Source organism: Pseudopodoces humilis, chromosome 1, assembly GCF_049639895.1.
Source record: "Pseudopodoces humilis isolate 2021_Gansu_Grassland_sample_001 chromosome 1, ASM4963989v1, whole genome shotgun sequence".
Lineage (NCBI taxonomy): Eukaryota > Metazoa > Chordata > Aves > Passeriformes > Paridae > Pseudopodoces > Pseudopodoces humilis.
The window spans coordinates 76,564,134-76,581,434 of record NC_142200.1 but is presented as its reverse complement, the minus strand read 5'-3'; the positions used below and the strand labels follow the sequence as shown (position 1 = coordinate 76,581,434).

Here is a 17,301-nt window from a genome sequence, read left to right as displayed (position 1 = left end):
CTGTATGTAAGCCAAAAGAACCTATGTAATTCAGACCACAGGGTATTTGTATGGATAAGTTCTTAGTATGATTTTTTTAAGTGCAACCATTTGATGAATATATAAAAATAAAAATATTTAAAATGCTGTCATTTTCCACTTTTTTTATGATTTTATGCATTGTACAAAAAGTCAAGCATTAAGTAATGAAAGAAAATGTGGTTTTGAAGCCAATCTCCTACACATTATGACAAGTCATAGAAGACATATGCAGCATTTTTATTATCATTTCTTTTGGAATTAGTTGTGAGCCAGATAGGTAAAAAGTTGCTATAAAGTAAAACTACTTCAGTGCTAGTGTTACTAATCTCTAAGGGAAATGTTAAGTGTCTGTTCTTCAGAATGTAGATTTTCTTTTTTTTCTCTACAAGTTAGATCAAGTCAGAAATTTATCCCTTTTAGGAAAGATAAAATATACTCATTGGTGCTAACAGAGGAACTGTTTTGATACAATCTTCCATTTTTACTCCTACCATCATCATTTTTGTGATGTTGTATACTTATTTTGTAGTTTGGTCCTCTTGCACACATGTGCAATTCTCCAATATATGAATTTGTGTCTGAACAAAAATTGTATTTATATTAACAGAAGAGGGGGGAAGCAGGAGGCATTCCTGGTTTTACCCAGAGTTTTCTTGAGCATGCCTTGAGAGAATGTGATATTTACTATGTTTCCAGCATTTGTCTGGGTTTTCTTTAGTTCTTAGAGCACAACACTGTTTGGGTTAGAAGGAACATATTTCCAGGTGATTGTGTGATCTTAAAATAACCTTTTGAGGGAGAAAAAAAGTTGACCTCTTGTCAAAATAAGATTTTTATTTCTGCTGCCTAACCAGTAGTCATCTCTGTTGCTCTGCCTTCTTGTTTTAGGACTATATAGCACCACGGAACATAGCAACCTGCTAGATCATTCCTTACATGGAATAAAAGGGACTTTAGCAATATGAGTAATATTTACTCACTTTAGGATGACTAAGTGAAAACTTGTATTCAGTGGGTGTTTGAAATATCAAGCAATATGTTTTTACTATTTTAATTTTTTTACCCAAAAAAGAATAAATATTTTTTGACTTCTCAGTATAAGGTTAGGAAAAAAAAGACACTGTGAGATCAGAATCATACCCCTGGATCTTCTGCTGGGACATATGGGCACTTCCTCCTAGGATGTTTAAATGTACAGAAAACAGTCTGTTATGGAAAATGTGTTAATGAGTGAAATATACATCCAAAGACTATATGTGCTGTGTACTGATGCTGTCTTGTACTGCTAGCAAGAATGTGTAATAATACAACTATTAATGGTCATTTTAATGGCCTCCCAGAATGAACTATTTTTATATTACTTTCCCTGTCATTTTACACATATTGTTTTAAGGAATCACTTGTTTCTTGGCAGCCAATAGCTTTAGAGATTGTAATCCTATTCTGCCTGAGCATTTTTTGAGAAGGGAGAAGGTGTCAGAGCATCTCTGAAAAGAAAAATCATAAAAATGATCATGATCATATATTACATATAGATGTAATTTATCATGATCATGATAATTTACATCTATATTGATGTATCAGCATACCCATAAGAAACACTAAGGAGAAGAATATATTGCCTTGAAGTGTGAATAGTATGCTTTTGGCTTATAATATAGTTTGAATACTGGTCCTGGAGAATGATCAAATTTTAACAGATTTCTTTTCATCCCTTATTTTAATGAGTGTTAGCAGTAAATGAAACATCATGTCTGGAATTCTTTACATATACAGAAAAAGAACATTAATGCTACCTATTGGAATTAGATAACAGTGAACATGGCATAGTTCTTTCTTAATCAGAAACATAAGGTTTGTGTTAAAAATAATATGCAGATTTTATTACTGTTCATTTTAGTAAATCAATAAGCCTCTGACTTGCTTTGTTGAAATGCTTTCTGTTAAACGTTGTCAAAGGGCAACTGGAAGAAAGTAGCTCTCAACTAGATTTTTCTTGCTTTAAATTCAAGATAATTCCATGGTCCAGATATATCTGGTCTACAGAAAAACGAAAAAAAGTTTGATCATGAAATATATGTGACTTTACAATGGACAGCAAGGAATATAAGTATTTTTTTTTGTGAGAAAAGTAGAACTTTGAGAGGAAGGTATTATTTCATTATAAAATATCCATTTATCTAAAGCTATGTAAAATAAATTCTTCTGTACACTTTCCATGGTTTTTAACATATGGGAGAATTTTAATGTAAATGTTATTGCTTTTACTAGAGCACTACTAGAATACCAGATGTTACATGATTTTACATCATGATGTCATTTGCAGATACTTCTTGTATATCCCATTACAGAAAAATATATTACAGCTTCTTTTAAAAACAGATATTTCATGGATTAAACACAGGAACAATTAAATATATTTCAAAAATGTAACTGTGAGTCTCTGTAAATTTGGATGGCTTGGTCTCTTTGGTTGCTATTTCAAAGTCTAGCATATTTTCTTATTCTCATTGTTAGACTGTGTGTTGTCAGTCACAATGAAGAATGGCAGTTGCCTATGAAAAGATGGAAATTATCTGTACTGGGCTGAAAAAATATCATGCAGTACTTGCAAGTATACTATCAGGTGAGAAATGCAGCAAAACATTACACATTACACCAGGCCTCTGTATGAGTGCTGTTTCAAAACACTAGTCAGTCATTAATTGTGATGTAAATCTGTTTTATGAATGTTTTCAGAAGTTGTGTTTTACTTGTCTTGAAGTTGTACTGAAGTAAATATAAAAAATGAAGGGTTTGTTATGCCGTAAAATCAAAAACTTGCATTAGTGGCAGTCCAGGTTTTTATGGACTGCAGTGGCTCATGGTAAATCTAGAAAGACAAAAGAAGCAGTAGCACAGTACCACTTGGAAAAAACTGTCCTAATGGGTAAGAATTACATGACCAAAAAACCTTGAGCTCAGAAATTGTATTTATTCTTGGAAATGCTTGTGTGAAGTAGGGAAATACAGAGAAAATATTCTTAAATTTCCCTGGTTTACATTCATAAGGGTTCCAGAATTTTTTTGTAATGGCCCATAAAAAGCACGATGAAGTTAAGGAAAGTTGTTTGCATTCCCATTCCTGGCGTTGGTATGTTTCTAATTTTTTATTCCTACTTGTGAAAGTATAGTCATCTTTGTAACAGTCAGGATCACTTTGTCACTTTGTTATTGCAGTCATTACATGACATATCTGTGGAGAGGGCTGGTGATAAGCTTCTGCTCTGAATATGAACCTTCTGACTTACACAACAAAGATGTTCAAAATAGAAGAGCTAGCATTTTCATTATCAATGGATTTTGAGGCACACTTTCAAATTTGTGGAGACATTCTCTCAATGTGATGTTGAATTTTTTTACTGTGTCATGTAGTACTTTTTATTTCTAGCAAACAGGAAGAGTTCTGCATTAGAGGAAGAAGAAAAGTGTCTGTAATCAGAAAAAAAAATATTCTCTTCTAACAGAGATGCAGAAGAAGGGTGATCAGTTGTGAGAATTGTAATTGAAACTCTGTACAGAACCAGGTTTGTTTTTTTTTTACAAAAATAAATTTCAGCCAACAAGCTGACCACATGAATGAGATTAAATCACATTCCAGATTCAAAAACAGAACATGATTTTAAGGGTTTAATACTGTATAAACTGTGAATCAATACCCCAATAAATTAATATTTTGATATTCAATGTTATGATACTACTTCCTAATAATTCAAAGGTATATACCAAAGAATCGTAACAAATAAAGTGACCAAAAGAAAAAATCATTTCAATAATGAAAACATGTAGTTATTTTACCTGGAAAATGCATTAATATGCTTTGGTAGGGAGTTCACAAAAATATGGAGATTAAATCCTTTTTAAACAATGATATATGCAGTCCCTGATGGCACATAGTGGTACATTCTTTTCAGTTTCTTCAGAATGAAACAACTTTTTCACCTGAAATAGAAGCCATTGGACAGTAGCTAACCTGTTTTCTTTACACAGTCTTAAAAATTTCTCAGCAAATTGGCTTCAAAGACATCAAACTCAAAAATGTGTGAAAGCTTTTTTGGAAGGATGGGATAAAAGGAAGCTGCTAAATTAATTATCTCGCCTTGATCTTTTCCACATAATATTTTTTTGCTAATCAAACTCTGTAATTGAGTAAGTAATCAGGTCCCTGGCAAAAAATTTCCTCTAGCTGATTTTACACAGCACACAAGTACTACATCAGAAAATCGCACATTTATTTTTTTCTCTTCACAGTATTTCTTAGGAAGAGCAAAGTAAAAAGAAGTAATTTAGAATACCACATGAGTACACAGCAGAGTTGTTTTCCCAGAGCTTAAAAATTAATGTGCTGTCTTCAGATCTTTCATAGAGTAAACAGTATTAGCTGTAGCACTGTCAAACAAGCAAGCAAACAAATAAATGGTACTTTCAAAAAAAGTTTGAGTACTATTACACTTACAGCTATGTGCTGCAGTGAGCTATTTCTATCACTCTCAGTATCATGAGAAGCTCTGTGCATGGAGATCTCACATAGTACAAAATTCATTGATCAGGATTTCAGAGAACTAATAGCTTTTTCACATATTGAAAAATCCTACATAATCCTTAGGTTGGCATTCCTGTCAGTAAAAGATACACATCTTTTCTTTTTGGAAGACCCTATTATTTTCCCTTTTTGCCTTCTGTACTGCAAATGGAAAGAAAAAGAAATTTGATGTCTCTTCGTACACATAAAAAAAATTTGAAAAAAGTGCAATGAGAGTAGCTTCTCCAAACAAGCACCAGAAGTGAAGGTCAAAAGCACCTGTAGAAAGTCTGCAGAAACTGTGTGAGGAAACACACTGTTTTTACACATGCTTTTACTCCATCATTGTCACAAATATGCAGTGTTTTTCAGTGAAGAGTAGCTTTTCACTGCATCGGTGAGTTTCCAAGCCCCGAATTCTCACATCCCTTGGGTCTTTTCAAAGAATATATGCACTTACTGTCTTTCTGACCTTGACCTTTCCAATGTTTTAAGCAAACATCCTTTCCTATGAAAGCAGGCTTACTTGTGCAGGTAATGCAAGTTATGATATTGGTACCTAGGACTGCTTTTAGTATCTTTGAGGTGTAGCTGAGTGCTGAGGCATTTACAGACAAAGCAGAGCATCAGTGGTCTAAGTCAGAGGTTTGCAGAACCTGTGCCCAAGAGTAGTTCAAAGAACTGAAACGATTTTATTTCCCATTACTGCTTGTGCCCATTTATAGGAATGATGAGACTTTTAGAAGTGCTTTATGCTGGCATATCACCACCCTATTATGATTTAGTAATACAATCAGAAGCAAAACGTTCTTCTTACAATGGTGATGATGTATGGTCAGGACTTATTTGAGTAGCAGTGTATCATCGAGGCACTTGGATTCAAACTGTCAAATTTATGGCCCTACTGAATGGATCTGGGAATCTAAGTTATCATCATGATTACAGATTTATTGGTTGTAAAAGATTTAGTGTCAGTAATTGTGAAGAGGCGCTGAAAACTGAAGACCAAATATGAATTTTTTTATTATTTCTTAGTAATTTGCTTCTGTTCAAGTCTGTGAAACTCTTAAAACCCCCTAAAACCCATATACTATGTAAATCCTACTTGCTAGGAAAAAAATAGTTTATATGCCCATCACAACATTTGCCTAAGAAAAAGATATATGAAATGATAGCTTACTGCTGTGAAGAGAGTTCAGATGAAAACTTCACCAGAGTGTAATTATTTTTCTTCCATAGGGAAGATGTATAGTATGGGCACATGGTACACTGAAAGAACAATTTGGCATTCTACTTTTTTTAAAAATATATAGTTATTTGAAAAAAAAATGACAGTTTTCTATATATTTTTTTTGGTGTTTTGGAATTATTTTTTTTTTATTATTATTTTTGCTTTTTTCCTTTCATTCCCTGGAGTCCTTTTGTACAGAGAGAAAATAGAAGCTAATGTTGACCACTTGTGGCTGCTTTACTATGCCTGATGTTGTTTCAGGTGTGATTGCTTATGCACCTGCATACTTCTGCCATTACAGTCTTCCTAATGGCTGCAGCAAAGGAGCAGACTTCAGAGAAGCCGCTTGAAAGCAAAAACATCTTTCAAGAACAGATGTTTGTGTGCTATAGTGTTATATTGTGGAGTTAATACTGTTTCAGTTGTGTTTTTCCTGGATGATTGCAATCCAATTATTTTTCTTCTATCTCAGAAAACTCATTCAGCAGATGGGGGAAATTGCGGTTTTCTATTTTCTTCCTCTGTTTGACAAGGATGTGGAATAACTTCTTGTCAATTTGTGGACACTGCTATGGATAGTACTGTTATCTCCTGGGCTAATGATTCCCTCTGAAAATTCCATCAAAATGTGTGACATTGCCCAGAGCAGTGTCTTCCATTTAAATAGATATTATAGCTCACACCAAGGGAAGCAAGTCAGCAGCAAATCTGATGATGTTTTTACTGCATAGACACAATGAACATTTCAGTAGTATCAGCTAGACTCTGCTTTTGCTGTGTGTGCCATCAAGAAAAATTTTAAATGCAGCTTTTGCAACTAATAAGTTACTGTAACATTTCTTTTAAATTAAGTGTTTTGTCTACATAAATACGGAAGTCAGTATGATTGCAGTTCTTATTAGAGGGAAGATGAAAGTATTTTTACTCAGTGTTTTAGTGCTCTACTATTAATTCTTTATATTTCTCCATTTTGATGTTTTAGTGAGACAATAAACCATTCCATGTAACAAAAGCTAAGTAACTTAATACATTCCTCTGTGTTTTGCTAAAGGTCATAGATCATGTTGTTTGGGCATAATTTTGTCATTCCTCTGGGCTGGGCACTCATTGGTAGACTTTACTGCAGTTGTGTTGTGCTAAGGCCCTCTTGTCAAGTTAAACTGATTGACAGTGACAACAAATTAAGACGGGGAGATTCTGCTGCTTTCCTTGAAAGAATGTCGTGCTCTCTGAACAGAACACAATATTTATGCAAGACATAATGGTAGTGTCACTACCATAACTCAGGTTTTGCTTATGGAATCCTGCACAAACTATTCTTATTTTTTATTATTTTTCAACACTAATTTTTAATTATCTGCAGTTATTTTAAAATACTTTCCACTTCTACTCTGATTAAATTCATTAGGTTAGTGCAACAGTTCCTGAGATTTTCAAATCGGCCTTGGATTTTAATTTTTTTTCATATAAGGCAATCTCTTCATTATATTTTTGTTGCTGGAACAAGATGTATCCAGATCATATATCAAGAATTCATTGTTAGTCCAATTAAAAATACTGTAAAAATCATAAGCAGTCCACTTAAAATGCCACCCACACAACACTCCAAGAATGCAGATTTTTCAACAAAAGCAAACAGGAAGAAGCAGTCATGCAGTTAAATCACTAACAGACAACTCTTCAACTTTACAATTGCCCCTCATATCCAGGCTTTTTTCTTTTCTGGTCATGCATGGTTTCCTGGTTGCAGCTTGTTTTCCTGAGGCAAGTGCAGGGGAGAATGGTGATCCCTGTGAATAGTTAACACTCCAAATTCCCAGCAGAAGTAGGATGTTGGCTTTCTTCTCAATTTTTGGATTGGTTTTTTAGTACCTATTGGTGTGTATTCTTTCCCATTGGGCCTCTTTCCTATTGTCCAGTAGTTTCTGTCTATTTGTGGTCAGTTTCTTGACAAGCAGGTATGTTTAAATATTTGGATGTACGAAGTGGCTAAACATCACCTAAAACAATGCAGATGTATGAAGTGATTGGTAGTAAATAAGGCCAGTAATTAAGCAGCAGCCACCTGGTATTTGTGGCTGTGATTAGGCTTTAGCCACTAGATCATTTTTCAGTTACAAGCAGTAACAATGCTGTACTAGGTGGGCAATTAGCCTTCAATCTGTGAATTCATTTTACAGCAGTTAATATGCTAGTGCATCAAAAAAAGTATTTACAGATTCATAGTATCAAAATTAATATAAGAATATAAAGAAAACTCATTAACTGAAATATTTGCAAGTATCTGCAAATCATGCCTTTGATTAATGTAGCCCTTATGCAATTTCTGCAAGAATTCTAAAAGAAAATGAGCTTTTAAATGGACTGATGGAAGAAAAACGTTGAAGCCTTAGCAAAAGAGGGATACCTTGGTTACTGTTCTGCAAAATCAGTCATACATTGCTGATATGGGCTAGTTAAAGATTGAGGAACCATCATAAATCTTCCTGGGTGCAACTTGTCATTAAATATGTCAAGAAGTGTTGGCCACTGTGGGTGGCAAAGGGGATATTCCAGATATATTCTCTTTCACTATTATTTTCAGTTTCTTCTTTCCCTAAAAATAATCAGAGAAATAAAGACAGGAATAATTACCAAAGGGGAAGAAAATTGAATACTTTCTGGTGGCTTCTGTTTATGGACAGATTCAGAATGTTAAACAGATATATTCTTCTTGGAAGCATAACCAAACCAGCTGTAATGTTTGCAGAAGGCAGTCCATCACTTAGAATAGAGTCCTTATTTCCACAGGGAATTCAGAAGCCTGCACTGACTGCAGTCTGGAGAATTGGAGATGTTGTCAGAGATCAGCAGAGTGAGGAAGCTCCCTGGGACAGGAACACTGGAGATTCCCCAAAGTGGGTCATGACTGGGACACACCCTTTCTAGGGATCTGGTTTGAGGTCACTTCCCCAGGTCACACGAATTAGGTCTGAACAAAACATGGGTTGACTTGCATTTGCCTTACTTAGTGACATTCTCCTCTGTGTCAAATTAATCTGAAATCAATCTCAGTCCTAAACAGACAGAAAGGCCACTATCGTCCAGCTAGATTTTGCTCCGTCAATATATTTTAGAAACTATTAGAGGCAGTGCTGCAGAAATACACTCTCCCAAACCATGTATTTGTGACATAAGAGGTGAATTACACTTACTGTAATTGGAAAAGTTTTTGTGGTGTAAACTTCTTGTTGTGGAGACAGTTTCTTAGTGCAGAGAGAAAAGAGATAAGTGCACCATGCTTGGGGACATAAATCTCTCGTTAATCTAGTAAACATTGTCTTAAGTAGGGATTCCCAGGGGCTCTCTCAGCACAACGCATATTGCAAATAAGCATTTGAGAGAAGCATTGATATTTTTCTACTTGGACCAATTTGTACTAAGATGGAAGAATTAAAGAAGACAAACAGTTCTTTAATCTTTACTTTGCAGGAAAACAGAAATATAAACCACTGACAAAGAAAATGCCATTTGCTATGCAAAATTGTCCTCTGTGAGATTAAAATTCAGTATTAGAAGTTAAAAGGCATAAATCAAAGTGTTATATTTCAAACAATATAAGACATATCTGGAAGTAAGGAAGCAGGAACTTCTTTTAGCTTTTACTTCTTTTCAGTTGTTTCCTTACCACTGCAGTTTAAAAGACCCAGTTGTAATGGAAAGCTTTCAGTGGTTATTAATATGCAGATAGTTTTCTTCTGATGTTCTTGCCTGTTTTTTTCAGTTGAGGCTTATTGGGTAACACAATGTTTAGCAGGAATAACATTTAATCTGTTGACCATGAAATCAGTTGAGTATCTTTTGTGTTTCTTAACTTTTCTTAGTTTTTAATGTAAAAAACCTCTGTAAATTTTTAATGTAGAAACCCTCAAAATACATCTGTACTTTCTTCACTGATGAAAAATACAAAGAGTGATTTCTTCACAATAAAAAAAATAACTAATGTTACTAATCTTCCAAATGGTCCATGCATTTCATGCCATCACAATGAATTTGTGAATGTGGCTTTCTGCAGTATGGTATTGGAATGGCATGTGTATGTTGATATTTGGTGTTTTGGAGAACTTTAATTTTTATATTCTACAGCAGTTCCTTATTCTGTGTATTTCTTACCTAACAATTTTTTAATTGATTCATATGTTCATAATTCCACTTATAGATGCAATGATTTTTGCTGGGATCTCTATTTGGTATACCTGAATCTGATTTTACATATACACCCATAAAGGTAAAAGGAGAGAAATATGATGGAAAGTCTTTTGGTCTTTTTCAGTTTGAATTAGTTTTGAGCTTCTTATAGCATCATAAATTCATTTGTCATTTTGCTGATACCATTTGCAAACACTAGCACTGAGGACTCATTTTATCACAAAATAAAATAAATCAAATCATTTCATCTATAATTCTATTTGTTTTTGAAAAATTAAAGTAACAGTAAACCTATGCTAGAATACCAGAATACCCATACTCTTGTTTTTGGGAATAAATCACTCAAATAACATTTAGATTTTGTAGGAAGTTTGGATTCTTGGTGTTTTACATAGAATGAATTATTTCTTAGTTAATAAAGTACAGTATTATTCTAAGGATAGGAAGCAATTAATTTTGCCAATGACTAATGCAAATGATGTGTAAGACTGTTCTGCTGCCCCATAAAGACATGCCAAACAGACTCTTTTTCTACTTCTTTCTTTCTTTGATTAAGAAAAAAAAAAGGGGGGGGTCCACAGTAATGACCCAGTTTTTGTTTATTAAGTCTGATCTTCATGTGACTCAGATGAGTATATAGTGCATTGACTGAAGTTGTGCTAAAATTTTATCAGTTGGAAAACTTTTAAAATTTATTTAATTTCCTCCTTCCAAGCCCCCCTACCATACAAGATATAAACTCTGTGCAACACCATCATTTAAAGAATTTAGTAGAAAAGATGAAAAATCTTCTCAAGCACTATATGCTTACTCCTTTTACAAATAACAAGGAAGGTAGTTTTAAAGGCAAGAGAAAAACCCAGAAAAAAAAAATATTCACCTAGTATGTGAGAAAATATCATCACCTCTGTATCTTGTGTTTTAGGTTAAAAAAAAATACGTTTTCTGCCATACAAGTCTTATTTTCCCTCTGTTAAGCCCTCTATGGTTTTTGAACTCAGAACGAAAACAGGGAAGTAACACCTTGCATCCTAAGAATTAAAAATAATATCTGTCATTCATTTCTCCTTTGCTCAGATTCTGTATCAAAATTTAGTGCTGACGCACTGCAGATACTGAAAAATATTCAGGGCAGTAGGATAAGGATAAAAATTAATGTCTTCTTAAAATAAGAAAGTTTTCCTTCTGATTTCACATCACAGTATAACTGCACAATACCTGAAGCTGTTCATTTCTGCATTATCACTTTGTTCTTATTGTGCTCCTCAAGAAATATATTATGCTCTCAAAGTTGTTTCAAAGAAAGAAAAAAAAGAAAATGCTCAAAATTTCTCAGTTTATATAAAAATCACTCTTATCAAAGAACACATGTTCATTTCTATTCTAAACAATCAATTCTTTAAAGTCAGGTTAGGAACATTGAGGCAGTGGGAAGCCATTTCATGTCATTTTTTAACATGCCAATCTACTTACTGGGTTTTCCTTCCCCCTGCCACTCCCCCAATAAATTAAAATTTGACTGTAATAAAGGAACAGTACAATATATTTAATGTATATTTCATAGCACAGGGTGTTATGAACAATGAAAATGCTGAAAGTCTCTTTCAAACTTTCAGCATTTAACTATAAATAATATAAATACAAGCAAGTTAGATAAGTTTCTAGCTAAAAATAAACAAACAAAATCCAAAGAAAATGCCTGTGTTTTGTTGTGGGATAGAGTAATCCTGGACAGACATCTGCCACTGGCACAGTGTGCAGTTTCCTTTTACAGTAAATGATGTTTCCTTTGGGTCCACTGAGGAAAATGTTGGTGGAACAGAATTGCTATCATTGCAGTGGACAATCCTCGGTGGGAATGCATCGAGTTTAGTGGTTAGAACAGGATTTCAAGCAATGAGTGCTGTAAAATAACTACTAGAAGGACTAAAACCAAAACCAAACAAAATCAACAAAATTACTAGAATATTCTTGACTTAGGGAAGTTTTCTAGAACAGATGCATAACCCAAGAAATCCCAGTTTAAGAAATTAACTAGGCTGGTTGGAAAATTACCCTGAACAAAATGACTGAGTTGCCAGAAAGAGCATATGAGGAATTACGGCAGTAATTAGGAAGGGTGAGAACAAAATAGAGGGGTGCTAACAGTAATCTTATCATTTTTATGACCTTTAATGAATTTTTTAATTAATTTTATATGATTTTATGTGTTTTTATTCTACAGCTGCATTCCAATTCTGACAAAGGTGATGGATCAGTCAAATACATCCTTACTGGAGAAGGGGCAGGGACTATATTTATTATTGATGACACAACTGGAGACATCCATTCAACCAAAAGCCTAGATCGAGAACAGAAGACACACTATGTACTTCATGCCCAAGCTATTGATAGACGGACAAACAAGCCACTCGAGCCTGAATCTGAGTTCATTATCAAAGTGCAGGATATCAACGACAATGCACCAAAATTTACAGATGGACCATATATTGTTACTGTGCCAGAGATGTCTGAAATGGGTAAGGAAAACAAACTGTGCTATTCAACAATCTTTTAACAAGTGCAAATGCCACATACTGTTTGTCAAAATTATCATCACATCATTGAGTGTATGTTAAATATATTTGAGGTAAGAAGAGATAAGAAGACGTGATAGAAGAAGACATTACTTGTAACATTCATAGTAAGAAAACAGTATGCAGACACTCATACTGGTTGTAAGATGAGAGTCACTCTTAATCTTGAATACTTCAACATACATTCTTTGGCAAATTGTAGTTCCAATTCTAGAAACAAGATGTATTAATATATCCTCATTCAGCTGCACACTTCATGGCATTCTCTTATGCCATGTGCTTATGTCTACATGTGCAGTCTATGCAATTCACAGAATAAAACACAAAGGAACAGTAGTTTCCTAGATTATTTTAGACATATGTTTATTTATGAAGTTTCTTATAAAGTGAAGTTTAAAAAGGTTCCAATCTTTAGTTTTCCTTGTTGTATAGTTCAGATATCCTTATTCATTGAGGTAATACGTTATGCAATCTTCTTATTCAAACTTCTCTGGTGCTGAAATTAGTTTATGATTTTCCTCTAATAGAATTCCCAGCAGAATTTTTTACAAGGACAAAAGTGCAGTATTTCTGTGAGTAGTATCATAAGTCCAGGACAATGCAAACAATACATGTTTGTGTGAATTACTACAGTGAGTGCATAGAGCTTCCAGTAAGAATGTCTCTGTAAAAAACCTCTTCAGCTGTCTTTGATAATTCACTGTGGCACAAAGCTTTACTGTTGGAGTTGCTGTTCATTTCAGTGTCATCTAAGCTTTTATCTCAGTTATCTCCCATTACACCACAGTTATCTCCCATTACACCACATTACTCTTAATGAGTAATTAATTTCCTTTACCAACTGTTTCCAAAAATGTGTAACTCCATCTTTCTTTGGTTTTCTTTGTCTTTAATGGAAACAATCTTAATTGATTATTTCCTTCACCGTTAGAGGAATTTTGTTTTCTGCATTGGAGGAAAGATAGTGGATGAGAGATCAATATTATCTTCAAAATCAAAAGTAGCTAATGTAATGATTTTTATTTGTTTTGTATTTATGAAAGTTTTATTTTTTTTCATCTTCTCAATATTGAGAATTCTTACATAAATGTTAGTCATAATTCTCCAGTAATCAGAATCTAGTATTACTATTCAGCTACATCATACATGTTGCTGTTTTCCAAAAATTGATTTGAATCATCTGGGATGGTGTTTTATGTTGTAAAACACAGTCGATCATGGTAAACTAATGAAGTTTTACTGGTTAAATAGAAAATTGATGCGTATGTTTTATAAATCAAACACTTTACTGGTTGTACTTGAGGCAAATCATTAAAATATCTATTCCACAAAGCTTTTTTGTTGTGTGAATAAATCTGAATTTTCATATGCTATCATACTGACATTCTGTTGTAGGTATACATTATATTTTCATTACAAATTTATTATCTCTATTTTCTTTTTTCTCCTATTGATTTGTTTGTATTTGTTGCATTCTGAAAACGTTTTTATTGTCTTCAATCTCAAGAAGACTAATTCTATTACTACTTCCACAGGATACATTCTTTGTGTCAAATGATGGAGATACTTCTGTCACTTTTATTAGTTCTATAATTAGCACAGTTTTTTGACATTTAGCTGTGGAGTCTATACCTAACTGAACTTGTTATTCTGTGAATTTCTAAGGAGGCCACACTCGGAATATTTCTTCTGATTTTTATATTATCATTTAAAGATCTTTCACAATTACTGTCTCTCTGCAACAGTTCCCATGTTAAGTGGCATTAGTTTTGATTGCCATTATTTTGCTTAGGTTCAGCAGCAGGTTCTTGTTTGTCTCCTCAAGATCCTAGCTGGTATTTTCCCCACAAATTGAACTTAATCTAATTGTAAAAGCTGTAGGACCTTTATGGCTATTCTTCAAGTTTTTTGTCTATTTCTCAAGTCACTGACAAGTAAGTACAGGAAAGTTTTGTTTATTGTTTTGGCAAATATTAGATCACAGTTTTCACTGCAACATAATATAAACATACTATTTATGCTTTATGTACTGTTCTGGGAGAGATGAAAGAAAATGTCTATTCAGTGCCTTCAATGAAATTTTTCCCTAAAATTTGTCTCAAGAACCAAGATTTATATCTGAAATTATTTCTTCCGTACTTTAAAAAACTCAGTTACATTGAGATTTCTGTGGTCTGTTTTAAGGTTTATGAAAGTCATCTATGTAAATTAAAATAAGAATATTTTCCAATCAGTAAAAGACTTCTATATGTGTTAACTGTCAGCTGCAAAATGACTGAAACACTCCATGTTAACTTTTTACTGCTGAGGTCATTTAGAGGTGAGACTAGATAACCTCTCTGTGTCCCTTCCAACCCTAACCATTCTGTGATTTTCTGATAAGAAGAGTATTCCAAATAAATTCTACTTAAGAAATTACTCGGCACAGTAGATGCTTCTGAACTTATTTTGAGAGTATTGCAGTGTGAGGTAGTCATAATTTCAGATAATCTGGAAGACAATGCTGTCTTCCTTTATAACTCCCATAAATATGAGTTTTATTAGAAGTGCCTATTTAACTTCCTGTGTTGTGAAACTAAATCGTATTTTGTTGACTTGTTAGTGTTTTCTAACAGTACTAAGAATTACCTTAGTTAGGCAGAGAATCCCTGTGTTTATTAAACTTCATCTTTTTATAATTTAAGTTTTTGTTCAATGTTGATCCATTTGAGATTTAATAGTACAGACAACTATGAAAAGTCATGCATAAAAATTTGCATTCTCAACAGACATATTTTATGAAACTGCCTCATTAAACATTAAAATTTTGTCTTCAGAGAGGCAAGTTGCAATATTCCCTTTCAGCTTTTCTTTGAGATATAACTTCACAAAATTTTTCTTGCAAACTGCTTTTTAAAAAATAGAGAAAAAAACAGATGGAGTAATTTTTAAATAAAAACACAATTTAGTTCCCCAATTGAATTTTTTTTTACACCAGAAAAAAAGATAAAGCTTATAAAGTTATGTTCAGAGCATACAGACATGTTTTGCAGCTCTTTATAATGCATTAACTAAGAAAACAGAATACCCAAAATGTAATCTGAGATGTAGTGGGAAAGCATATGAAATGGTAGTTGAATAAGCAGAGACTTCAGTTGTGGGGGAAAAGTATTTTATTGTCTAACTGGAGTGACATAATTCTTTCCTAGGAAAACTGAGTTTTTTCTTGACAGGAACTCACAGTAAGCTAGTAAAGAAAGAATGGAAGGTAGGAAGGTATGGGTCTGATGTTCATATCTCTCCTGTGGTGCTGGAGAAATTAGACCCTTATCTTTTGTTGCTGATTACTTTTTTTTTTGTTTTTTTTTTTTTTACTTAACATTTAAACTAGCAAGAGAACAGTACTGTGTAATTCTCCATCTAAATCTTCATTACACCTAGCAGGACAACAAAAAATGATGCTGCATCTAAATGATACAAATATATCCCAAATTGTGATTTGCCTGTTGTGCAGATGAACATGAATGATGTCCTTTGAAAGGACTAGTTGGAAGGTAAAAGTACCCTCTTTGCCTTTTTTTTTTTGCAAGGCATTCTAACCTGCAGCTTTCACAAGCTGCCTTTCCTTGGTGCTCAGGAAACCAGGCAAGAGTCAGGCAAAAGGCTGGTATGGGGATATCTTATAAAATGCTGAGCATGCTTGTGTGAGACAGTGAAGAAGTTAAGATTCTGAAGCTTAATTCCACATGAAGCTAAACTCTTACTCCACTGAATGAGAGTTTGAGATGTGGGGTGGGAGGTTGAGTTAAAATTTGTGATTCTAAGGGTTCTTTTAGGTAGGAAGAGAACGCTTTACCATTATTCAATACTAAATTGCTATTATCAGGTGTTTCTTGGGAGAGAGATACAGTTGCATTAGAAAATCACTGTGACAAATTTTAGGATACAATGGCATTCCATTCATCCTAAAATGACCTGTCAGCTGCTTTGTGAGATGCTGCCTTTCACTGGTTCTATTTCTTTTCTCTCACATCAATGAGTTATACAAGCACTAAGATTCTTTTAAAATAAGGAGAGAAGAAAGTCTTCAAAGAAGAAGAGAACTATGAAATCACAGTATTTCTGATATTTTCTTCTGAAATAGCCAAAATATGTTTATCGAGTTCAAGACATATCTTGATAACCTAGAATTCTGGGGGAAAGTGCTATTGGAAACTCACACGGCTGGTAACTGTTTTCCCAGAAAAAGGAAAAACTACAGAAAAAAGGTACACAGGTTGCTCAGCATTCTGGATAGTAAACTCTGGTAGGTGACTGACTATACTAATTTAATAGATATGTTTTTGTTTTACGCAACTGGAAAGTAAAATAAAATCGTTGTTCATCTATAACCTTTATCTTCATATAGGTTCATATAACCTATATCTAAATCTTCAGTGATTCCACAAGGTTGAGCCATACTGGTTCCTCTCAAGCTAGGAATTATTTACAAACTGGGCTACAGAAATATGTCATTGCAGCTTTCAAGTGTCATAGACTAGCAGGGGGAAATGTATGTTCCTGGAAGTGATCTCTTATTCTGTGTTTAGATAGCAAATAAATAGGACTGAACTTATTCCTAGAACATTTTAAGAAAAAAATACAAGCTTTAATTCACATTTGTTTACCTTTCAACATGAGCACAAATACAGTAGTTTAGTTACTTTTAACATTAACATCTGAATAATTATGAATATACATCTATC

At 33.6% G+C, this 17,301-nt stretch overlaps 1 protein-coding gene across 3 annotated transcripts in view; it reads left to right on the top strand.

The window, feature by feature from the left end:
* The window catches only part of CDH18 (cadherin 18), a 321,195-nt gene that overhangs the window by 177,687 nt on the left and 126,207 nt on the right, over nt 1–17,301 (top strand). For all 3 annotated transcript variants that reach the window (XM_088053404.1, XM_088053413.1, XM_088053400.1), the window contains exon 6: nt 12,226–12,520. In XM_088053404.1, the coding sequence (XP_087909530.1) occupies nt 12,226–12,520 (295 nt within the window). The remainder of the gene's footprint in view (nt 1–12,225; nt 12,521–17,301) is intronic.